Genomic DNA, 27,491 nt, shown 5'->3' with positions numbered 1-27,491 from the left:
GTAAGAATTATATGACTCTTGTAATTTTAGGATGGAGAGCAAAGATTAAAATGGAGAGCAAAGAGAGTATTGCAGATTGCATACTTTGAAATCTTACTTATATATGCAAAACGCGCCTAGTCTAACAGGCACTCGCACCGACTACAAAACTTGGTGGATTTAATGCCACTTCCAAATTTGCAATTAATCAGGCGCATGATAGAACTGCGAGCTAACTTTACCTAATATACTATCCATTGCGTAATTTTCAAGCACTTGATTAAAAGAAGTTAAATTTTCTTTTATTACATGGAATTAAAAGCAGTTTTTCGTTATAAGAAATATTTTCAATTAAATTTTTCACCCATTATTTAAATAATACTAAACTTCTCATTTGTACGACTAAAGTTCTAGTCGGAATGTAACTTTCTTAAGATTTTATTTTCCTAAAATCATTGGCTTAGCAACAAATGTTAATTAATGAAATAATTTCTGTAGCCTTAATTTAATCATTTGAAAGGATTCTAACATGGAAGGCATTTACAAAAGGTAGCCATTTACTTTTTGTGTCCGCTAATGAGGAAAGAATTGCTAGAAAATTTTAATAGGATCAATCTCGTGCATAATTAGAACAAACAATGAGCCTTTTTTCTCCACCATTTCCGAGTTTAAAAAGGTTAATTAATGTCATTTGTGGTTGATAAACGGTATTTTTGTCAAGCATAAAAAGAAATGCTTTGAATTCACGACGGTTATTTCAGGATTCATTATTAAATGTTTAAAATAAAAGTATCGCACTAAATTCTTCGTTTAAGTTACTGACTGAGGATGTAAAATAAAAAAACACTGCATTTTCATTTTAAAGCCGTAAATAAGACTTGTTGATGCCATATAAATAGCTCTTCGTTAAGGAAATTCCAAGCAATTCTTTCTACAAGCAGCAATATACTAGGAATTCAGGTAATTGACTGGGGATTGATTTTGTTTCAAATAGGAAGAAAACGGAATGCTTTAACATGGAAATTATTCACACATTTTGTTGCGACAAACGTAATTTTAAGAGAAAAAATAGTGAAAAGAAGTAATTGAGAAGATGTTTATTTAAAAAGAAGAAGTAAAGAAAAGCTCTCGAAAGAGAAAACGTACATTTTTATATACGATAGTGTTTTTCGACGCCGGTAGTAGAATTATTACTGTAAGTATTTTCTTTTATGAGATTAGTGATGCTGAATGTCACAATAAGAATTTTAAATGTTGCTTTCCTCTAAAAGTTATTTATCATCACAAATAAATTCGTTCAGTTTTAAGGTAAACATGCTGCAGAGAAAGTTTCTTTAAAACTAGACTCAAAGTCTTTTATTTTATTTAAGAACACATGATAAAATTCATTCATTGCTTGATTTCATTACACACATATATATGTCATAATTTATTGCGTAGGGGGAATCAGCTTGCAGTCTTCATAGCTTATGGTTAAGACATACAGCTGAAGATAACGAACTGGATTTCGATAAATCACCAATCTTTATTTTCACACATATCCAATTAGTTTGGCAGACATTTATTCAATCGTAATTTACATTGGTTTCTTAAAAATAAGACGCAAGCATTTTAGACGGTGAAGCAAAGGGGCGTGGATGTTGGGTGCTGAAGGTAGAAGAAGAAGAATGACATAGTTTTTTGTGTCAAGAGTATTTATACTAAGTCTGATGTAATTGTAGAGACAAGCTATAATTGGTTAATCTTAGGTTGTTACATAACACAGAAAGATCTCGAATTTGGGAGAACAGATGAATTTAGGCGGAGAACACCAAATCTAGAATCGTTAATTTTGAGGTCGCTAATTATTTTTGAAGCAGTTATCATATTTTCTTATATCATACATATATATATATATACATAAGTTTCTTAAAAAATATTATTTTCGGGATCAAATTTCACAATTTTGGATTACTTTATTTAAATACATTCTACTAAATTTATATTAGGAGATAACATAATAATCTCATTTAGCAAATAAATTATTATTATCTTACTTTGCAGCTATTTCGCAAGTATTTTGATTTCAATGAATTTCAGTTCATTAATTCAATATCTGTATATATATATATATATATATATATATATATATATATATACAGATATTGAATTATATATATATATATATATACAGATATTGAATTAGTTATATATATATATATATATATATATGCATACAGTACTGATATAAAGATAAAATAACCAAATTAAACAGGAAACTTAATGGGTTACTTCAAGTTAAAATTAGAATTTTGTTTTTCATACTTTTTATATCACATATTTATACATAAAGAATTTTCAACTAAAAGTGGATTCTTTATAAAAACAGTAGTACATATAGTATGAGACATACCTTGTTCTTGAAGAAATTAAATAAGCATTGAAAGATCCATTAGAGAATAGCTATATAGTAATTAAATTCCAGCAGAACACGAGAAATATAGTAATTAAATTCCAGCAGAACACGAGAAAACAAGAGAATTAAAGAAGACAATAAAAGTGTGAGAGTGCTATGAAAGTATTCAAATACTTCCTAAGCATTTTAGAAAGCTATCAAGATTGAAGAAAATGTGATCAGTGGTCATAGGAAAGTTCGGCTGAGCGTTCGCAATTTTCGATATCGTCCGTGATCTAAGCAAATTGAGTGTAGATCACCGTTCTGAAAAAGGTTTTGCCATTTATCTTGATGGGTCTTAATGCATCGTTGCATCGTTTTGCAGAATTCTTCGATTGCTGATCCTAGACTAAAGACGGCAACATGTTCATGAGCACAGATTCTTTTTTATTTATTTATTTTTCACACTAAGAGAGTTAGAATTCAAAAACCTGGCTTAATTTAAAAACCTGGCTGCTTCCGGAATGGAAGCAGGTGCGAAGAGATCTGCTTGAAGAAGCGCAAAATAATCTCAGAGATACTTCGAGTATAAGACATACTGACTGAAAAAAATGTGGTTCAAAATTGTGAAAAACTTCACAGTGTGATATTCGTTGAATTTACTGATATATTCTGTTGCATTTCATGTAGTTAAGTTTAGAGATAAAGCGTGGAATAGAACTACAGGGGTAAATAATTCTATCGGAAAGTATTGATTTCCAACTGACAAGATCAAAGAAAGGAATCAGCCTTTAGTCTTAATACCAAATATTATCTAACCGTTAAATTTACTTTGTTCAAGAATTCAAAAAATCAAAAACATTTTGTAACGAAAATAATAATGAATGGATCATTTCTGTATCTCTTTTATAACTCAATGTTGAAACTGATATTATAACAATCAAATGATTGTTGTTAAAAGACCATTTCTGCTGTGCAATGTGACATTCGTATTTCAATAAAAAAGCCCACCAGTGGCCGAGCGGTAAAGTCGCTGAACACTGGTCGTTCGGTTCGAGGTTCGAATCCCGCGAACGGGCTGGCTGCATGGGCGTTTTTCGTGGTTTTCCCCATGTGTAACGTGTATACGAGCCAGTTTCCCTCAGAAAGTCCTCCACGAAGGCATCCCTCCTCTTAGGCAGATAGCCCTCGAGGCTTTGCCATAATTACACACACACTCAATAAAAACATTTTTATTATTTTAAGCATTTATTTTTAAACTAAAGCACACATAATATCTATTGAGGAAATTCAGAGCAAACTGTATTTATATATGCATCATTCATTCTTTACCCTTGGCTTCTTTACAATACTTTGCATCGTGCAGCAATAAAATGCAGCTTCTCGAACATATGAATACATGCCTTTATGATTTCTCCAGTTTATTGACAAATGGACTATTTGGATTTAAAACAAATTTAACAGATTCAGGTGAGAGCTATCTACATGTGAAACCCTCTTTGTCGAATTTTAAGTAGTGTTTTCATTAGAAATTATTATTTACATAGCACATCTGGTGTAAATGCAATATCTAAATAGAAAAAATGCTTACCGATAAAAGTCCTCCTTTCTCACATGAGATACGAAATTCGTGGAAAGTAAAATGGACTGTATGTTGAGGATCGGCAATTACATAAAATCCACACACTTGTGATGTTCCAGGAGAAGAGAAGAGATATAAACCTTCTTCAGACTTTACATAGATGCATTCTGAAATTGAATAGGAAATTTGTAATAATAATTAAATATGAAATTTATAATAATTTCTGAAATTGAATAGGAATTTTGTAATACTATAAATGATTTATACATTAATTAAACAAGACTTAAATTTACTTAGTAATTTTTTGTATACAAATAAGAAATGTATAAAACAGAAAACTTACGCTGCAGAGGAAAGAAAACGATAGGTTTTCTTTATCTTATTTCAAATTGCTTTTTAAAGAAGATTTTGACATCCCAGTAGAAGATTAGGTAGTTACAATACCTAAGCAGTGTAGGCTGTATGTTTTATATTCACTCAAGAACGAATGGCTGGCTCTCTACGTAGATAACAGATAGGGTCTGCCAAAGGAATCTGTGAATCAGCTCCTAAACCTAGACTCCGAGCAAGTATATTGCACAAAAATATAAAAACTACTAAACTCAGTGGAGTAACAGCCCTAACGGTCCAATGCCTGCAGTGCCCCGAAATCTGCTTTCTTGACCGTGGGCCCCGGGGTGCGTAAGCATATGCCCTGAACAGGTGGTTAGCTTGTCGCAGGACCCCAGTGTTTAGCCCCCAAGCGAACTTGGTACTCATTTCATCGACCCAAAGAATCAAAATCAAGGGATGAAGGGCTAAGAGTCGACCTTGCCCAGCCCGGGGATCGAACCCCGGACCTGTGGTGCTGCTGCGCGATGCGCTAGCCACTGCGCCACGGAGCCTCTGCAAAAAAATTTATTACGCTAAGAAAACCTGGAATATAGCATAAAGCCCGATATTTTTTATATAAAATCTACCCCCTCCTCTAAAATAAAATTAAAAAAAAAAAAAAAAAAAAAAAAAAAAAAAAAAAAAAAACGAACTGCGGAGCGCCGTAAATCTGGCATCTAGAGACCAAGATTGTTTTGCAGTTTTAGTTATTATAGAATGCACAATTAGACAAGCAATAACAATAAAAGTAGCTAAATTGCATGCTTCATTAGAGCATGCAATTTAACCATTTTTATTGTTAGTTAGCAGGGAAACAGTACATTCTTTAATTTAGGGTCTCAAACTCGATCTGTAAAGAACAGACGGGCCAAATATTTTTAAGCGAAAAATTGAATTAACAAAATTTAAAAATATTTTATAAAAGTTTTAAATATCACTTGCAAATCGCTTTATTAAAATGTAACATAAATAACAATAATAATAATATCATAAAGGAAACAAACACAGTTTACATTTAATTTCTGTCTGGAATGTAAAATTTGGAAAATGAAAGACATTTTTGTTGGTTACAATTAATAATTCAAGGATATCTGACAACTAAGTACTGAATTCTTAAACTGATACTTCTTTCAAATAATTATAACAATTTTTGATTAATTATTAAATGATTAAATGAGTTAAAAATAAACTAATTATGAAAACTATGCTAGTTCTCAGCATATCTTTAGAATTTCCGATGCACAGTTCCGCTCGCTGGAGATAAAAAGGTCCCCCCCCCCCGTAGATTGTTGCCATTGGGCGCTTTTAAATCGTTGAGTTTGTTACTCAAAAATTCGTTAAAGTTTTACAAAATATGAAATCGATAATAAAGCAAATTCCAAATTTCAAATTTGGTCTTCCACATGTCCATATTCGTAGGAGGATTGCGTCATTCAAAATTCGATGTCTCTATGTACCGTTGTGTTATCACAATGTGAGAAATATACATACATTTATGCAGATTTTTTCATTATTTAATTTCTTCAAATATAATGCAGGTCTCTAACATTTGAAAAATGAAACGGACATTTATAGCGATTCAACGCAAAATCGCAAAACGAAAACAACAGTTCTTCAGAGACAAAGCCCCTTAATAATGACAATAATAATGACTAATAATGACAATCTAGTTTTTATCTTATTTATTAAATTTTTCTTCGCCACAAAAAAATATATGTAATTGTATGTAAGTAATTATAAACGTTTCGCAATCGATGGCGTTTATATTCTGATAATTTTTGCAGTTTTAGAGAGAAATTATTAGTAATTATCTTCATCACGATTAGTAAGTGCTCGTCTGTCAATCGCATTCTTTTTTTTTTAAATCAAATTTCAGCTGTGGAAAAAGCTTTTCTCGTAAGAGTGTATTTCCATCAAAGCGATTATTCTTAGTGAAAACATTCGTAACTATGCTAATTTATATTTTGAAAAGTGCGAATAACAGTTAATCAGATGTTTGAATAACTTTATATCATATTGTAAATAAAATAACTACACTTATATATTTTCTGGTGCCTTATATATGTTCATTTTTTAAATAATACAAACCCAAAATTCAGATATTATTATCTTGAAATCTATGCAACAAATAAATAATTAAAATGTCTTAGCGGGCCATATAAAATTGCTTCGAAGGCTGAATGCGTCTCGCTGACATCCAGTTTGAGAAGACTGTTTTAATGGATGCGATTACCATTTATTGAGAAGGGAAATCAGTTAAAAACTTGCTGATAATTGTTCTTTAAACTTCTCTTTTGAGTTGACAATACATTTAACTTAAATGCTTTTGTTCAACGTTACCGGTAGGCACTTTAAGTTGCAGTTATTCAACAGTGAAGATTTTCGCTCGATTTAAGGCAAAGTGGAAGAGAAAGAATACGTATTTAAATGAACTTGCGCAATGCGGAAAAATCGGCCTAAGCGAATGTACCCGAGCTCTTACTATACATTATTAATAAGTATGCTCTTTTATTTCTGAGAGTGATCAGTGTTCAGCTGTTATGTCTCAAAGGTATCATTAAGTGTCAAAGTCAGACAGAAACAAAAAATTTGGAATTTCGTAATATGTGAAACCTGTGACAAGGAAAAACAGAGGAAATGCTTTGTAGAAATTCACAGAAAAGAAAAATGAAAGAAAAGCTCCTCACATACATTAATTTTCTGCATCTAAAGCAAAAATTAACTCGCGTTTTTATAAGTCCCGCGAGACGCAATACTGTCGGAAATGTTGCGTACAGACGCTCTTAGTATGACATAGACCTTCGAGGTGTGTCAAATGCGTTTTATTTTCCTTTGACATAATTGAGAAAGGAAGGAACAGACAAAAGAAAATCGCATGTGTTTCATTAATAAGCAAAGATATGCCAAGTAGTGACTAGTTTCCGAAATATACAGTCAACAACGAGAAAAACGGCTAGCAAGGCTTTCAGTTATGTATTAACAGCGATAAATCGGGATAAAAATAACAAGAATAGACTGATATACTAGTAAAAATAAATCATAATTTAAAAAAATAATAATGTATCTTGAATGAATGAATGAATGTAATGAAATAAACTTGTTCAAGGAATGCATAAGAAATTCAGTTTTACGATGCATTAAAAAAAGAGAAAATTATTGTTGAAAAATTGGGCCGCTTAACCAATATAGTGGTTAGTGACACGGACTGTCGTATTGATGGGCGCGGGTTCGAATCAAGGAGAAGGCATGGATATTTCTAAATGTATGGTGTCTGTGTAGCAAGGAATGACTCAATACGCGGCGAGCCGAAAGTTCCCTTAAGAACGCAGTGATAGGGAAAGAAGAGAGACTATCAGACTGTCTTAGGAAGATCCACAGCTGGTGGGGCATGTTAACTAGTATATATTTAGGAAAGCTATTATCTTCCTTGTCAGTGGAGCAAACGCAGTTTTTTCTCTCAAAACGAGGAGAAATTGCACAGTTACTGCGTGGGACTATATCTGTACGACCAATGGTGAAATTCCGTTGTGTGGTGCACTTCTACCTTTACTTGTAGCTATTGGTAGCTTATAAAGAATAAGAACAATAATAAAGTCACTCTTTCTGTGGAAGTCTTCCATTTACATGGATACTTTATCTTGCCATTGTAGCATATTCTTTTTGTTAACCGGCTAAGGAAGGAACATTACGATATACAAGTTTAGATCTATAGGAGGAAGTTGCTTGACGGAATGTTCTGCTTATTTAAAGCAAATGTTACGTTGCTAATATCTGTAATAACGAACTGTTGTTCCAGGATAGTAATGAAACTTTTTTTTTTTTTCAGGTGATAAAATTCTAAACATTTTTGTAGGCCTACAAATCAGATAGAACTTGTAAAAATTGTTACATATGTGTTCAGAGGACCTGCCTTAGAATCAACAACAGTTTTGTCCCGAAGGGCAGTATTTCGTTTAATGACAGGTGATAGCGCGCCAGACATTCTTCGTAGACAATCTGTGTTCGGAACCTGCAACAACATTTCACACAGTGAAAGGGACCTTCTGGAAGTGCGCGGAACACCAGAATTTCACCTTTGTTATGCAGATCTCACCTCATGAACTGTGTAACTCTCTATCAGTTTTGATGGAGTGTGCCCGAGCAGTTGTATTTGTGGATCAATCATTCCTGTTTCCATATCACTAAATCGTTCGAGAGAACTTTCATTTCCCCAGCATTTTAAGTGCTCCCTGCTGTGCAGACACAATACACCCAAAACATCAATGTCTTCACGGGCACAATCCTGGCCCTTCAATGCGGCTAGCAGCATCGCTAACCAATCTAGAAATCAGAAAGAGTAGCAGCATGTTAAGTGGAATAACCTTGAGTTTTAGTTGGAAAATTTAACATTAGTTGCAAAAGCAGCACTTTAATATGCAATTTTAACTTGGAGAAATTTCTGCTTGAAATGGCTGTTGGTTTCTTACAGCTTGCATAAAAACTACATGCCTGTCTCTCACATGAAAATATGTGTACAAATTTTATCTAAAAATTAAAACAATGCTGAATTTTCCCTAAATTATAAAAGAACTTGAAATCTTTTTAATTTCTTTAAAATAATTCCCAAGCAGTAGTCCCATCACGTAAGATATAGCAGTCAGGATACTCAAGTTGGGTGTCAAAATCACATCGGAAGGAATTTAACTGTATTTCCGAAAGTGAATAAAATACTTTACTATAAAGTTAATTAGTATGCTTAATGTAAATGTATAGCAGTATAACTACAGTGACATTTAGAAAAAAGTTACGTTGCTTTTCTCTTTGAATAAATGTCGGGCGTATTTTTAGGTAAGTTTTGTGCAAATTTTTTATTATTATGAATGTTAGGACTCATTCCTGAGTCATCCAAATACGGACACTTTAACACCCATATATGGTACTAAAATAAACTGTATATATACATAAAGTAATTTAGCAGTATTTTCAAAACGAAAGAAAACATTGATATATCGTTGCTTCTTTTTGTTTCGTTAAATCTGGTTTTCAGCTGATACGTAAACAATTTTTTGTTAGCTCCTTTAGTGTTGAAATAACATTTTCTTATTTAGTCATTTCACATAAAACATTTACATTGACTAAACAATAACATTTTCTTATTTAGTCATTTCACATTATAGAGTCATTTAGTATTTTGGAAGCAGGAAAGATGAAAAATATGCAACGTCTTCGCCAGGAATCGAACCACGGACCTCTGAAATACGCGCCCAGCATGCAGACCACTACACTACGAAGGCACGCTAAGGAGGCGGGAGAAATACCTTATAACATCTCAAGATTTTTATATCGGCCTCTGTTTCAAACTGCCATTTTTTCTGAAATTCTTTATTTAAAGGTCACTTTTCCGTTCAGCTCTTTTCCGCTAATCTATATTTATATCTAGCATTTATATCAATGCAACCCGTTAATTAGTCAAATAACTTGCATAATTAGTTTACAATGAAAAAAAACATCAATAGCTTCTTCTTGAAAGCTGAATGCAATGTTTGGTATTAAAACAAATCTTGCTAATTTACATTAAGAAAACTATAAATCCCGCTAGGCGATAATATAAGTCAGTAACTTATTATGTATTAACTATCTTATTATGTATTTCTTCGTGTTAAAATGTTTTTAAATTGCAACCCAGTATGGATATAAATCTCTTTTTTTTTTTTTTTTTCAAAATTAATTGGTTAATATATTTCTCCCGCCTTCTTAGCATGCCTTCGTGGTGTAATGGGCAGCTCGCTCGGCGCATATTCGAGAGGTCTGTGGTTCGAGTCCCGGCGAGGGCATTGCTCAGTTTTCATTTCTCCCGCTTTCAAAAAATAATTTATGTCTCTATAAATAGGATTTCAGACTTCAACAGAATTAAATGTCACAACTTTGGTACTTAATTCGAATGAAGCTTAAAATGTTCTTAACCTGTGAAAGAAGGTACACTCTTTTTGTGAACTATCTTCTTGACTACTTTGTTTTGTTAGTTTGTATGCAGCACAACATTACATTTTTCATCATCAAATGCACGTGATTACTGTCTAAGTGTTTTAACTTTAAAGATGTAATTTTTAGGCATCCTTAAATTAAGCACGTGTTACGTAATTAAATACATTAGTATGTACTAATTAAGAATTCGTATAAGGACATGCTGATTTCATTCGGTGCCTTGCGGCCTTTATTTATCAGTCTTTAATCAATATCCTTCTTAAAGTCAATATGTGACACATAAACATAAAACAAAAAATTGTAATTAATTTAAACGTCAAATTCGGTTTGAAACTAAAATTTTAGTAAATCGTTACAACGGGCTTTCAGGCAGCCAATGATAAACGCAGTAAAATGTATTTATGTATATGAAAAGAAATTAAATGCAAGCAAGAATGCTCTTATTTTGCGTTCATCTTATCTAGCAGTTATAATAATATTTGTGAGATTGAATTTCTACGAGAAAACACATTTCCGATTTTCTTACAAATCTTATATAATATCTTAATTCAACACACATATCATTGGGCCAGGTACGCAAGAATGGAAGATAAGCCAAATATTAAGGTTGCAGAAAATATTTGTCGAGACAATTTCTTCGTTTCAAATCATAACTACAATCTGTGTTTTACTTATTTATTCCTAAAGAGAGAAACAGTTTAGACGATTAAAAAAGTGATTGAGAAGGAAAACAGAAAACCTAAGAATGAGTAAAATGCGAATACATTAAAAAATCATAGAAATTAAGTAAAGAGTAATTTGCGTGATTATTTAGAATCAAAACATAAAAATTAACACAAAATAAAGAAGTAATTCAAATTTATTTGACTTTCCGCGGTTTTAATATTCTTTACTTATACTTCAAACAAAACAGATTTTACGCTAATGTGTAATATTCAATTAATTATTTGACGAACTAAGTAAGCACTTCAAACATGCCTTTTTTTTATAAGTTATTAGTACTCAATAATACATCTTGTTAAATATTTCTACTAAGTTTTTCCTCTGCGGACAAACCTTAAAATTGAATGCATTGAAAATTAATTATATACATCTTTTTTTCTGGATAAAAATTTTGATGATTGTTGTATGTAATCTTCCGTATTATGTGATCTTGAAAATGTTTCTTTGCGGAAAATTTATTTGTTTTTACATTAGACATAAATTAGAAGTTTTAAAATCAAATTTGTTATCTTTACGGACTTCTAATCAACTTCTAATCAACATTCATGTCTACTCTACTGTCTTCATAGCTTCTCTATAATAGGCTGATATATATATATATAGATGCCTTTCGGCCGCCCAACCAGTATAGCGGTTAGCGTCGCTGACTGCCGTGCCGAAAGCCCCGGGCTCGAATCCTGGAGAAGGCAGGATTCTTCTAAATGTATAGTGGCCGTGCGGGATGGGAGCACTCTAAATATGCGGCGAGTCGAAAGTCTTCTCGAGAGGTTCGTGGTAGGGAAAGAGGAGTGAGACCCTCGGACCCATTTTCCGATGTGCTCTCCATCAAAACTGGGGGCGGAACTGAGCTAAATGGCACTGGCACCTGTAATGTGCTCAAGGCTCAGGTGTAAACTTGGCGCTCTATTCCAGGAGAATTTCTTGGCTTGGGCTGACTATAGTCGGCCGAAAGAGTATTAAAAACAACTTCTTTTATTGCCTCAGCCACCTAATGACGATCCAACAAAAGAAGAAAATTTCTTTTCTCCCTTTTTTTTTTTTTTTTTGTGTGTGTGTGTGTGTGTGTGTGTGTGTGTGCCTATTATTCAGCGTCACTGTACTTTTTGTTTTTCTGCTTTTTCTTTGTATTTATTCATTATACATATATACATATTTATAAAAATAATCTGGGGTATCTGTCTTAGAATTTCTTTCCATTACAAACATAAACCATTTCATTCAATCACATCGAACTTGACTATAACTATTATCAATACAAAATGTTTACAGATTTATGTCCTCGATTTCGGAAAATTTTTGATATTTTAGAATTTTATTTCCTGGAATCTCATAAAACAGTACTAAATCCAGAAGCCACATAGACATATATTTGGAATAGATGACATGCCTGTCTTTCTCACATCGCGTCGTCTTTCGTAAATCAGACAGCAAGACATCAAATTCGTCACTCAACTTGTCAATTAGTACCGGTCTTCGATCTCAGGTGTCAACTATTCACAGATATAGCAGTGTTTCAAATAAAGTTTTTCAAGATTTTCTAAAAGCTTTCCCATCTTAGGTTTACATAGAAATGAATGCTGTAAAGCATATGAGCAAAGAACTAACCAATATATCTTTTTCTTATCTACAGTGACACGTTTTCATTCATTGGTGATAACCGATTCATTCTATGGTTATTTTCCCAAACTAAACACAGCACCTTGGCTGAGAGCTGTACAAACAGATTCTGATGGCAGATATATAATTGTTTACGGAAGTAGATTAAGTCTTCATGAAATGAGAGCTTTTAGTGTATTGTGTTAGAGTACTTAATAATTACTTGCGCTATAGATGTCATGAGAATAGTTGGAGCTTTTAGAGTATTATACTAAAGTACTTAGTAATTACATGCACTACGGTTGTCTTGAGAATATTTATCACCATCATATATAAACATATGTGCTATAGACAATATTATTCATCTTAATTATAATAAGACCTTAGATTAATATACTATAACTGCAGCTGAATTTTATTAATTTTACGATAGGACTTATTAACTAAATTCTAAAGGATATTGCAGTAAATTACTATAATGGATAATATTACCGTGATATGAATATTTATAATAGAATGAAGCTCAGAAAAATTTACAAAACTGAATTTCCTACATACTAGCAATAGCAAATTGTGCATTTAACATAACGCTTGCTTCTATTATTTCTTATGTTTAACGTTATGGCGATAAATATAATGGCGTGAATGTGTTTTAGGTAATTTGCAATGAATTATTGTTCCCTAGTGCGTGCCCTCATGGTGTGAGTGCTTAACACGCCCAGCTGGCAGTTGGAAGATCTGTGGTTCGAGTCCCGTAAGGGCATTGCTGATTACTCGCGTTACTAAAAGCTTAATAGCTCTAGACATTCGTACCTAAATGAAGATGCTGCGGGCAATATTAAATCACCACTTGGATTTGGTCGGCTGGATTTCATGCCTCTTCTTAGTCGTCTTTTAAGCTCTGTGGAATTATAAGGCGTCATTACATTTCCTTCTGTATACTCTGTAATCAACAGGATGTGCTTCCCCAAGTGTACTTTTGTGTTGTAAGTGCTTAGCATATCTGTCTGGCAAATGGAAAATCTGCGGTTTAAATCATACTTATTTTTAGGTTTCCTGATCCGAAATTTCCAATGGACTCTAGAAACTGTACTTTGTTTAGTTAGCTCCTTCTTTGGTTTCTAATCATCATCAATATAACATTTACAGTTTGAAAAATTTCTTTTATAAGACAGGATACGTGCTTCACGTATACAATCATGTATAAGGTAACACGTTATTTTGAGGTTATTTCTTACCTGCACCTTCTATTTCTTTCGTCGACTTTCACCAGAATGCAAAATAAATCTGAGCTTAAATAGACAGCGAATGTCATTTAGAAAGAGTGTTGCAACAATCGTTGAGTAGCTTGATAGCCGCAGAAGCAAACCTTTTTACCCGGTTGATCGGTAAATTTTTGAGTGATTTTGGACATGAGTTGGCTTTTAGGCTTAAGAACTCATTAGCTGGGGCCAGGTTATTACATAGACAATGTTGTATAGGCCGGGTTAGATTGTGTATTTTGCTGCTTTAAACATTGCAATTCTTAATTCTCGTAAAAAGTAGAGGCCAGTATTTGTTAAGTTACACTATATAACATAACATTAATAAACTATTTAGTCAAACCATATTTCTGTATTACTGTAGTTTAGTTATATGCTTGTTTAGCAGAGAAGACGACAATTATATCAGAGCAAAAAGTACTTTTACGCACTTGAATTTAAGTTTAGATTTAATATTACTCTTATTTCAAAATTAGAGGTACGGACTAGCATAGCACCAACGAAGATTACATCGCATTTGCATTTTATTTTAGAAATGGGCTTCCCATTGTATACATGAATAATATACTTACTTATAAAAGACTAATTCTTAGCTTTGGGTTTTCCACTCTTGGAGGCATAACGCATTCTGTAGATAAGATATCGCATAATTAAATATAATTGTTTCCTTAATTAGAAATAAACTTACGCTAATAAATTACAGAAGAGCTGGTATATTAAACGGTAGCTTTGAGGCTTTAAACCAATTCTTTCACTAGGAAAATTTTTTAAAAATTAACATTACCAGAGTTTGAATGACAATGGAAGAACCAGTATTTAAATTAAACTAAAGCAGTTGTTTGATTTTGTCTAGTTTACTTATACATTTTTTAACAAACTGCTTGTGTATGGAAACTGTTAACACACACACACACACACTTATTATACTTATTTGATAATCGCGTTTATCATTATCATGTCATGTTTTCATACTCTGTATTAATAATCGAAATTTAATAATCAGCATGTTATTCTACTATTATACATTCCATCAAAATCCGATGCGATTAAGCTAAATGTAATTTAAAATTAGGCAAGACTCAAACTTATATTAACACCGGTTTATGGTAAGCCGCTTAAGTAGTAGAAAATTAGTTTTTAAGAAAAGAAATCATTGCCTATGTCTTGAGATATGCGAGTTTTCTCTAAAAACAGGGTCTAACGGAAGGTTATTTTAGATTTATTTTGAATCTCGGCTTGAACTAGTTCTCTTACAGAATTTTCATCTTTTCAGCATGAGAAACATTAACATGCCCTGTTGTCAAATATGAATTTTTAGTTTGCATTATTCCTTGGTTGATAGCTTTTCGGTTATGCTATCACATGCAGTATTCCATCTCACCAAAATAATGGTAAAAGACTGAGTAGGGCTGCAGAGACATTAGGTATTTTTTGGAAGCAAGTAAGACGAAAAATATGCAACACCTTCGTCGGGAATCGAACCACGGACCTCTCAATTACACGCTGAGCGTGCAAACCACCACACCACGAAGGCGGGAGAAATACCTTTTATAGCCCCCTTTTAAAGGGCGACTGGGGTTTTTAGGGGACCCAATCGCCAAATCCCGCGGAAGGAGAATCATCATCCAACACCCTTTTAGTTCGAGCGCCACTGTAGAGACATTAGGTATTTTTTGGAAGCAGGAAAGATGAAAAATTAGCAGCGCCTTCGCCGGGACTCGAAACAGAGACCTCTCAATTACGCGCTGAGCGTGCAGACCGCCACACCACGAAGGCATGCCCGCCTTCGAAGGCCATGCCAGGCATTCTTGGCATGCCTTCCTGGCATGCCAAGAATACCTTATAGGGCAACTAAAATAAAAGCCATATAAAATATTTATTAACACGTGGATACACTGGGTATTAAGAAATTTTCAATAAGATTTTTATAACCTTATGAAATAATACATTATGTGCTGTTAGTTCTATATATGCAATGTTTAGGCAGTGATAATGAAATTAATTCAAATAAATGCAAGAAAGGCTTACTTCCTGATTCGTCGTATTCTAGAGGTATAACTTTGTCGGACGATATGGAGAATCTTTTCCTTTGTGCTTGAACATTCTGTAAAAAAAAAAAAAATGTTTAATGTTTTAAAACGAATTAGAAATACGAAACTAAAGCCTGAATTGACGGTAAAATTTTTGAAAAAAAAAATACTTTTACTGATAATTAAAGGCCTTTAAAAAATAAAATGGAAGAAAGCGCTGACATTTGCTTCCCTTTTATTTTATACAATTTAATCGTTTAAAAGGTTCTTTGGCAACGAATAAACTGTTGAAATACGAAAATTGAAAAGCTCAGTTAAACAAAAGTTACTTTAAATATAAAAGTCTGAGGCAGTATGTTGAAAGGGCTAAGAACACAGTCTGGATTAGGGAAAAAATGAAGAAAGACGGGATCTCTAACATAAAGCAAAAATTTTTATTTTAGATATTTTAACAAAATATTTTAGTCACAATTCTGAAAACAAGAATAAAGAATAACCAATTTAATAACAGTACGTTAAAGCTATTTTTATTTAAACAGCGATTAAATCAAAGTTTTCAGTTAAAGCATTAATTGAAAATGCTGAAAGAAATGCTATTACTAGTTGCAGACAGCTTCATATTCCTGTCAAACTAAAATATAATACGGTAAAAAAGAACAATCATTTATCCACATTCAAAAATTTTATTTTTTACACTTAATTGTAATATATTTGGTCGTTTTTAGTAGATTTGATATTTGATTAACCCAGAATCAACATTTAATGTTTTGTAATGTATCAATTTCTGTGGAATCAAAGAACTTAATTTGTTGTACTAAGAAACTGCAATTAGAATACATACTCTTTTTTATCCACAGTTTTAGCAGCTTCACGAGGCCTAGTTTTTCGACGAAATTAATATAAATATGTCAGTCTTTATGATGCTCTATTAAGACTTCATATGCTATGCTTTTCTTTCTACGCGCAGTACTTTCATGCAAAGAGCCATTTGGCTTTGGTTTTGTCTTTTGTCTAAGCATTTCATTTGCACAAAAATAATAATATTTGGTAATCTCAAAGTTTTCATTAATGGTAATCGTTGTGTGCACCATGAACTAATCTCATAAACTGCTGAAAGAGAAAGAAATTCGATTCGCGAGAGGAAATGAAGGTATCTTTAGGATAAACGGATGTCTCCACTTTTGTGAATCGGAGTTTGTAATTAATTATCAATCCTTTACCATTAAGGCAATAATAATTATGTTCATAATTACTGAAACTTTGCATTTTTACTTCATATTGGCATTGTATCATATCCAGCGCCCATATGTTATAACTTGATATTGGTATTGTATCACATCCAACGTATGACATACTTGATATTGGTATGATATCATATTGTTGCGTTTTTCTCTTCTGACACCAGTTACGTTTTTTTTCCCTTCCTTCACGTTCGTACGGGGTTCGCGTGAATTTAGAGTGAATAACGGCGACACTTGAAGTAAGTTAGTTAGTTAGTTCTAAGCACTGGCCCCCAGCCCACCTAGCAGGCGAAACCTGCCATATGGCTATGAGGGGACAGGCCAAACCACAACGGTATAACAACAGAAAAAAAAAAAAAAAAAAAAAAACGTAAAGTAAATACATACATTCCAAACACACTCTCGGTGAATTAGTACATAAATGTGTCGTTTCCATTTCTGTCTTTTTTCTGAAGTTTAAAATCTTTATAAGTTTTACTTTCAATTAGTTATTATTATTCAAATCTTCTTTATATTATCAAAATTCATCTTAAATTTATAAGTTACCTCAATTATTTCTGTTTTCAATATGATTTTCTTCTTTTTTATATCTCGATACCAATATTCTTCTTACTCTCATTCACAGTTTGTATAATATCTCTTGCAAATTCGCACTTGATGAAGTATCGAAACACACTTTATTGGTCAGTATTGTCAAGACAGCTCCAAAACACGTTTTTACAGTCGTCAATGAACTACTATAAACACGCTGACACGATCAGCGACACAGCCTTCAGGTTATCAGGCTATCACGATGGAGACAGCTTCACGGCAAAGCACTAGAGTACTGCTCCAGACTCTGCTCGGTCGTTCTCGGAACTCCACGTACTCTTAAGACTCTCCACGCTACAATTCGCGATGCACTCGACGACACACAGAGCACAGCTCCCGACTCTTCGGCTCAGTCGTTCCCGGAGCTCAACACGCTCTCTTTACGATGCATTAACCGCGATACACTAAGAGACTCCTTCGGTGAACTCGACGACCCACTCGGCACTCGCTGCCCGGTTGTCAACTCGATCGACTCCGCAGGGATTAACTCGCTAGACGAGACACCAACTCGATACTAACTCTCTCGCACTCAAGAGGAGGCACTCTGACTAGCCCTCTCGACGAGGCACACTCTTGATACTAACTCTCTCGCACTCTATACGAGGCACACACACTGCGAACCAGCAGGGTTTATATAGCTTTCGGCTTGTGTTCGAGAATATTCTGTGCTAAATCGGTGAGAATTCGTTCCAGAAGGTTCTCCATCTGTCCATGGCACATCACCAATTTTGTCACAAATTTTGCCAAATTGGCGATTTCTCGTCAAATGTGACAACCCTGCCTTCCTTTGCCATTTTATGGCAACCTTAAAACTGCTTTGCAAGGAAGCCATCTTACCACGCCTGTACATTTCGTAACAATATAATATGATATTGGGTATGATACAATACAACACACCCCACAATGTACAGTATATGTGATCAATGAGGCCAAATATGTATCTGACATGTGGTATATGTGTATTATTATTTTTAAGTGTGCTTTATTTGTCATAAGTCTTCAGTGTTAATCAAGTGTATCCCTCTCCCCCCCTTTTTTTTTCCCTCTGCGTGTGTGTTTTCTGTATATTTTCATGTTTTTGTGTTTTCATACATTTAGTACCTAGCTCTGAGCCTCTCACCTGTAAATCCGTCCCACAAGTCTCATACCTGTAATTATGTAATTAGTCAAGCAATGTTATTAAGTCGCCCCTGTTTGGCCATGTAAACTCCTGCACCCTTAATAAGCTCCCGGTGTGGACTCTTGAGGCCACAGGGAATTGTTGCCATTAGATAGTGGAAGGCGAGGGACACATGCCTGTTTATCTCTGGTAGCCATCAGGCGTCCCCGTCTTCCGTCACCTACCTACCTACCTACCAATATCAAGTATGTCATATGTTGGATATAATGCAATACCAATATCAAGTATGTCATACGTTGGATATGATACAATAATAATATCAAGTTGCACCATGTGACGTTGGATATGATACAATAGCAATATCAAGTTGTATCATATGACATAACTTATTTTCATAACTGATGTATAACCAGCGTATGAAAAAATCTTTTACACTAAAGCACTAATCACCAATCAGTAATAATTATTATATGTATTTTTATTATATGTATGAATTATTTATTGCCATAACTGCCATTTTTTGTTTTGTATATGTATAAAAAAATAACTTCATTTTTAAAAACATTGAAGCGTATAGAATTTTGGAAAAAATTATCGGAGTAAGCAAGATACAAACTACTCAAATATCGATCAGTTTTATAAAAGGGGTTTGGTAGCGCCCCTTAGAAAACTGAACAGTTTTGTTACGGTTATCCCACATCTCCTATTTTTATCAATTAGTTTCTGTTCGGTAACGCTTAGTTATAAATTTTTTGCTTCAATTAAGCCTAGATTAGATACTAAATTTAATGTTAAGGGCTTAATTTTCTAAATATCAACATGAAGTTAAATTTCAGATGTACAAAATCAAGCAGTAAATTAGCTCAGTTACAATTTTATCATTAAAAGATAACAGAACTTTAAATCATTAATTTAAAAAATTGGACTAAATAGTGACACCTGGAAACCCAAATTTCGGATTTCGAGTTTGTTTTATTGTGTATTTCATACTTTCTAAAACGTTAACGTATTTTTTATTAACAAACTCAATGATTTCAAGGCGAGCAGTAGACGCACTGTACGCGAAACACATTTTTATCTCAAGCGTGGGAGACTGTATATTGGAAATTCTAAAGATATGTTGTTTTTAAATATTTTTAGTCCAAAAGAACATTAGCCCAAACACTCTCGAAACGTGTGTGTGTATGTAAATGAAAAGAAAAAAAACCGCCCCTTTGGGCGTGATATAAAAACTGAGAGCTTTCAGATTCTTTTATTGTTTTTTTTAATCCTACGTGTTTCATTTATTTGCTTTATTTAAAGTTGATATGTTTTCTTTCAATTATATTTTGTGAGATACTTTGTGTTGCACTAGAAAAATATTTTTCTTTTAATAAATATTAAAAAGAACCTCACTAGTGATGAGGTAGAATATATGTAAAGCATTCAAATGCTGTCTCTTTGTTTAAAGAGTTAGAAATCCTTGTGGTGAAAATTCACTTTGGAATTTATGTGACACATTAATTTTGATTGCGGGCAGTTAAATAATTTAGAACCCAAGAAAGGTGTGAAAAATCTATGAAATGCACCAACGCGATATCTCGAAGCGTTCATAATTAACTCCATTAAACATCTGAAACGGACAACTTTCTAGTTATAATAAGATGCAGAATAATATAAAACATAAATGTAAGCTAAATCCAGCTTATATATGAAATCGCGTTCAGAATTTGTGGATATTCCATGCAAAGCAGTTATTTGAAGTCTCACAGCCAACGATTTAAAGAAAATATTTTTTTAATTGTACTACTATTAACAGAATTAATAAATTGAAAGGAATTGACATGTATAATTAATCGTGTTATTTAATTAATTCCTTTAATAATGTATTAAAATTTTATTAATCAAGCAATTACAATTAGGTATTTTTGGTGTATTTAATTATGGCAAAGCACACGAGGGCTATCTGCCTAAGGGGAGGGCTTTCTAAGGAAAACTGGCTCGTATACACGTTACACATGGGGAAAACCACGAAAACGCCCATGCAGCCAGCCCCGTTCGCGAGATTCGAACCTCGGACCGAACTACCAGTGTTCAGCGACTTTACCGCTCGGCCGCTGGTGGGCCCTAGGTATTTTTGTATTGAATTATAAGATAAAGGATAAAATATTAATAAATGACGTACATATTCCTTTCACAAAATTCAAAGTATTCAGTGCAACAGAGTTCATTTCACAAATGGCCTTGTTTCACTGAACCGTTTTTATCTTTTATTTTATTTTATTTTTCGTAATACTAAATTCATTATTGGAATATGTGTTTCGTATTTGGTGCTTGAAAATCTTCAAGCATTGCTTCATTTACTTTAACTTTTGCGAAATAGATGCTTTTTACTTCTGCATGCGTTTGCGCTTACGTATTTATATAAAATTGAGAGACTTTATTATTTACATGGTGCATGAATTATGAGGATCTACATCTTTTAGAAATCGGGAGAAAGTATTCTAGTATTTACTATTGTAAATCGATACTCTAAAATGCGAAGATATTATTGGCTATGAATATCTTTCGTTCGACTGAATAAAACTTGAAATATTAATAAAATGTTAGAAGGAAAGGCATAAATATATAAAAATGCCGATATAGTGTTTAGGGTTTGTATGACATTTAAAAATGTTTTCGAGATCTAGGCTTTCGAAAGCATACATATTTTATTGACTTTTCCTTTCGAGTACAAATCCTCAAGGGATGTTTGTACATGCATAAATAATACATGTTATGGTGCTGAAGTATTATAAGAAGAAGCTTCAGTACCATTGGTATACCAGTGACGAGGCGATTGCGGACTTTAAGTTCCCTTTTTAACGTAATATATTTAATACTATTTACGGGACTCGTCATTTTGATGGATTTCGGACTTCATGAGCAAAATTACAAAAATCATTATTTTTATATTTTTCTAATTTATGCTGACAATTCTAATTTATGCTGATAAGTCTTTAATTTCAGAGTTTTGTATGATATATACTTATCTCTAAGGATACCCGTCATTTTAACGGGTAATTTAGCAGTTTCACATGTAATCGTAATAAACCAGTTTTTTAAATTTATTTTCTGCTGACAAATGTAAAAGTAGTTAGAATGTAGATACTCAATATAAATCATAATTCAGCGGAAGTATCTTTCGTTAACCTCGAACCCAATATCAACCCACCACGTTGGCCAGAGCAAGGGATATGTCACGTGCGGTTATCTGTCAATCTTAGGTGCCTAAGGCGTAAACATAAAGCTCTAGGCTTAAGACTAAGGAACGATCCGTAGTTGTTGAGTTCCAGTCAATATCTCAAGACTTTGTAAAAAAAATTAAGTTAGGGCGAGCAGGACGATGGAGAAGAAATTAATTATTAGCAATATAATTATAGAATTAGAAAAAGTACTAGTTTTACTTTTTTTGACGAAATACCTTTCTTTAGTAGTCATGAATAATTCAAGAAGAGATACTGAATTGCTAGAGAGAATAGACAGTATCAGCGAAGACTGCTGTGGTACACGCACTGGTAAAGACTGTTGACACTAAAACGACGGTAGCTTTTTTTACAACGACAAAAACAACTATAAATTCGTCAAATTGATATTTATCGATAGTTCTAGTGTTAATATTGTGTGTTTAAATTAAATAAATCTCTTTTAAAGAAAATACGTGTTTTTTATACCCCTCAATTTGATGGGTGTCAGTAAACATAAGTTCACAAAAATGCCCATATTATATATAGTGTTAAAAAGGATACGATATAATAGTCATACTTATTTAAACCACGAAACGAAAGATCGCCTTCGTTTAAATGTTTATAACTTGCATAATACATTTTCATGAACAGTAAAAGTCAAGTTTTTTATTAATTCCAGAATTGTATTCATTTTAAGAAGAGACCATAGTAGTAAATACAAAAGAACAAATTCACTGAATACATATTTCTGCATATTAAAGATGTATATTTTCCTTAAATTTGGCGAGTGATTCACACGCTTTTTTTTTTTTTTTTTTTTTTTTTTTTTTTCTTGTCTAATTACATTATGTTAAGAATGAATAAGAGAGTTTACATTATGGCTAGTTAGGAAATTTTAGTAATAGAGGAGGCTCCAATTCTATTAATCAAATTGCTATTAAAATGCAAAACAAATACAGATAGAATATTGAGACTTAACATTTTGCTGTTATCAAAACTTGTTACAAAACGGCACATGACAATCATTAATAGAGAAATTATTCCGTTTCAGTAAGGTAAAGCATATTGCTTAGAACAGAGAGAGAAATTAAAAGAATTAAAAGAAATAATTTTAAGATACTGTCTTTCATAGTACTTAATCCGAAAAATAAACGTATTAGATAAATTCTTATACCGAAACGTAATCATCTAAAGCATCGTACTCAAACTCAAACTACACGCGGGTTGAATAAATGACCTAAAAACAGATGGTGGGCCCAATTTTCTTTATAAAAAAACGAAAACTTTTAATTTCAAAATAAAAAAAAAAAAAAAAAAAAAAAAAAAAAAAAAAAAAGAAGAAGAAGAAGAAAATCTGCAATGTTTCAGATTTTAAATTACGTCTAAAGGGGTTACGTTTTTCTAACATTTCGTGTGTTACATTTATTTATTAAATATCACGTTCTTCGTACTTATCCATAAAATTCAGTTCAACAGCCATATCGCAAAATAGTTTTAAACTGAGCATATCTTTACAATTACCGATACAGAGACTCACGCGCTGGAGATAAAAATGTTTTTTCTGTACAACGTTGCCATTGCTCGCCTTGAAATCCTTGAGTTTGTTAATCTATAAAATCGATAATAAAACATATTCCGAATTTCAAATTTGGATTACGTAATTCAAAATTCGATGGCTCAGAATTTCCGATACACAGTCTCGCCCGCTGGTGATAAAAATGGTTTTTTGTCCGTATAGTGTTGCCATTGCTCGCTTTGAAAACTTTGACTTTCTTAATCAAAAATTCGTTAAAGTGTTAGAAAATATGAAATCGATAATAAAACAAATTCTAAATTCCAAATATGGGTTTCCGGCTGCCCATATTCGGAGGAGGATTACGCTATTTAATATTTGATGGCTCTAGGTACCGTTGTTTTAACACAGTGCGAGAAACATAAATTTATACAAATTGTTAATTATTTTATTTCTTTAAATATTATACAAGGTTATAATATTTGGTGGCAACATTTTGAAATGTGAATCAACGCAGAAAGCGAATCGATGCAAAATGCCAAAACCAAATTAATGGCCCTTCTGAGCAAACGCTCCTTTGGGCTAATAAAGTTTAAATTTGCTTTAATGCTATTTATAAAAACATATTGTTACGAAATGTACAGCCGCGGTGAGACAGCTTCCCCGCAGAGCAGTTTTAGGGTTGCCATAAAAATGGCATAGGTAGGCAGGGTTACCACATTTGGCGAAAAATCGCCCATTTGGCGACAAAATTGGCGATATCCCATGGACGGTTGGAGAACCTTCTGGAATGAATTCTTACCGGTTTAGCCCAGAATGTCCTCGAACACAAATCGAAAGCTATATAAACCCTGCTGTTCCGCAGTCAGGGTGAATGTGCGTTTCTCATCGAGTGAGTGTGTCTCGTCTAGCGAGTCAATCCCTGCGGAAGCGATCGCGTTGACAGCTGGCCAGCGAGTGCCGAGTGGGTCGTCGAGTGCACCGAAAGAGTCTCGTAGAGTATCGCGGTTAGTACATCGTCGAGAGAGCGTGTTGAGTTCCGGAAACGACTGATCGGAGAGTCAGGAGCTGTGCTCTGTGTGTCGTTGAGTGCATCGCGAGTTGTAGCGTGGAGAATCTCGAGAGTACGTGGAGTTCCGGGAACGACCAAGCAGAGTCGGGAGCTGTACTCCGGAAAGCAGAGTCGGGTGCTCTGCAAGAAGGTGTCTCCACCGTTATTGCCTGACAGTGTGAAGGCTGTGTCGCTGATTGTTTCAGCTTGTTTGTAGTAGATCTTCGACGACTGTAAACTGTGTTATTGGAGCTGTTCTGATTAATATTGGCTAAATAAAGTGTGTTTCGATACTTTATCAAGTGTCATCGTTATTCACTCCAAATCTACAAACTGCGTACGAACGTGAAGGAAGAAAATAACGCAACAACTGGTGTCAGAAGAATTAGAAAAAAAACGCAACAATATAATAAACAATGATAATAATATGATGAAAGAAAATATTCAAATTTATGCTTATTTTCTCTATCTGAAGTCTAAAGTTTGTTGTTTGTAAGGCATTTTTGTTTGTTACAATTTGAAATTCAAATACATTGACAGCAAAATATTAAGTTTTTAGATTAACATTTATTTCAAATAATCCTAACATATTTATTTAATCATTGAATTACTTAATTTGATTTAATCTAAAAGTAATAAATTATGAAAACTTTTTAAAGCTTCCAAAGAAAGAGAAGTGGGATAAAACATGAGTAAACAATGACAACCTTCTCTTAGTTACTAAATTTTTCTTCAATGCATAAATAAAACTATATTTTTGTGTGTAAATATGAGCTTTATTTCTTGATAATGAAACTTAGATTCTGATAAAGCCTGCAGTCTTAGAAAGAAGTTACTAGAAATTATTTTCATCATGGATTGCAGATGTTCATCTGCCAATCGAGTTCTTTTCTTATTAATTTTAACTGTGGAAAACTTTGCTCACATATAAATGTATTCCCAAACGAAGCGATTATTTTTAAAGCAAAAATTTGTAACTAGGACGATTCGTATCTATGTTTTGACAAGGACATTTTTCTTAATATAATGTATATCTTCAAATCAGATTTATATGATATTGTAAATTAATTAGTTCCATTTACAGATATTTCTGTTTTGTCATTCATGCTCATTTCTAACGATAATAGAAATAACATAAAATCGGACATCAAATAATCAAATTCCTTGCAACAAATACTTAATTAAATGTATTGATTGGCCACATTCGTGGGAAGACAGCACGAGGGCTGTCTTCCCACGAATCAGTTTTCATTCTTGGACTGACGAATGAAAGAATGCAAACAGACGCCTCTCCGTCAGTTTGCATTCTTTCATTCCAAATATCCAATTACAAAAGCATTCTTTTACTCCAAATTCTCATTTGCCTTCAAATATTTAAAGCAAATTTTGACAAAGGAGGCTTATTTATTTTATCTTATGGCTGGAACACACACACGTACGGAAAAGTGATGCGTGTGTGTGTTCCAGCCATAAGTCTACTAGATGATTTTAATTAGCAAAAACTGAAAGGCTCTATTTAATTCAGGGCCGTTTAATTAATATTTAAAATGCAAAACGTAATTTTTAAGTGTTCTATCTGACAGTGACTTTTCTGGACTATGAGTCTGTACCGTAATTTCCATGATAGAAGGGTTTTTCATAAAATTTTTACGGCTATTATTTTCTATTCTGTTCCACTACTTTCCAGAGGTAGGTTTGCGCTTAGAAAGAGCTCTTTGCAAGAGACCAAAGACGCAATAGTTCATAGGCGAAACGTCAGGATAGTTCGTGGAAAAAAGCTGAATATACAATACCAGTATCAGTTTTCATTTTTTCAAGGAATATAATCGTGCTTTTTGAAGTATGACTTGTTGATTTGTCTTGAAGTTTCATTCATTGAGTCATTGAGATAAAGAATAATAAGATATTGTTACGAATTCTGCACTTAGATAGGTAATTTTAGTAGAGTTAGAAGTAAAATTGTTGTATTTTTCTGTGTAATGTAGCGCGATGCAAATTTTAAAAGAAAGCTATGCCGGAAAAGTAAGCATACAGGGCAAGTGCATTTAACATTGAGTGCACTCGCACTGACAAATGGGTATCTCGGTAATTTGGAAAAATATCGCCAAGCTAACAACATTTTTGAGACTTTGCCTCCAAATTTGGGCGAGAAATCGCCAGTCATTTGGTCCGGTGTTTGTATCACCGTAATATGCATTGAAATTGAATAAATGCAATTGATGGGTATGTTAGCTGAAACCGTAATCCCACACTCTTATTGCTTTACAGTAATTTGGAGAAGTTCTAAAAAGACCTCGGCGGCCGGTTAAAAACTATACAAGGCCGGAGAGAGAGCATCTGTGTTCAGTTGCTTAGTTACTGTTGTTGCGAGTTGTAGTTCTGCGTGAACTGAGATAAACCGGAGTTAGCTTTATCTTTAGATGCATTATGTTTAACGTTAACGCATTGCGTCGTGTTTAACATTCTTAGTAATTTGAAAGTGTAACTACTGATTATACTGTGTGATATTGTGAACACTTGTACGAATATCTCTGCAGAAAATTCGAGAGTTATAAAATATTTCTTTTGATGAAAATAAATTTTATTAACCTATTATCGGATTTGTGCATTCATCCTATTACGAATCCTTACGCACGCAACATTGCTAATGAAATTTTGTCTATAAATATTGGACGTAAAATTTCACTTGATTATAAATTGAGTTGATTTTAACACTTTTCCCTCAGCTCTTCTGACTTTTAATTTCCAATTTTAAGAGAATCCTGCGACAACCATAAATCCCTTACTGAAACTTTCTTTGCATTGACAAATTCAAGGATATGTTTTTGCGCTTTTCTTAGACAAATATTGCTGTTCCATAATTCAAAAACATTGTGTTCAAATACAA

At 33.2% G+C, this 27,491-nt stretch overlaps 1 protein-coding gene across 2 annotated transcripts in view; it reads right to left on the bottom strand.

The window, feature by feature from the left end:
• The window catches only part of LOC118197275 (corticotropin-releasing hormone-binding protein-like), an 88,154-nt gene that overhangs the window by 23,026 nt on the left and 37,637 nt on the right, over positions 1-27,491 (bottom strand). For both annotated transcript variants that reach the window (XM_035368771.2, XM_085806613.1), the window contains exons 2-3: positions 15,881-15,956; positions 3,945-4,102 (exon numbers count right to left, since the gene is read on the bottom strand). In XM_035368771.2, coding sequence (XP_035224662.1) covers positions 3,945-4,102; positions 15,881-15,956 — 234 coding nt within the window. The remainder of the gene's footprint in view (positions 1-3,944; positions 4,103-15,880; positions 15,957-27,491) is intronic.

This window comes from Stegodyphus dumicola, chromosome 12 (assembly GCF_044657685.1).
Source record: "Stegodyphus dumicola isolate Sdum_Otavi_A_Nest chromosome 12, ASM4465768v1".
Taxonomy (NCBI): Eukaryota; Metazoa; Arthropoda; class Arachnida; order Araneae; family Eresidae; genus Stegodyphus; species Stegodyphus dumicola.
The sequence above is the reverse complement of the archived record's forward strand: the minus strand, read 5'-3'. Positions and strand labels throughout refer to the sequence as shown.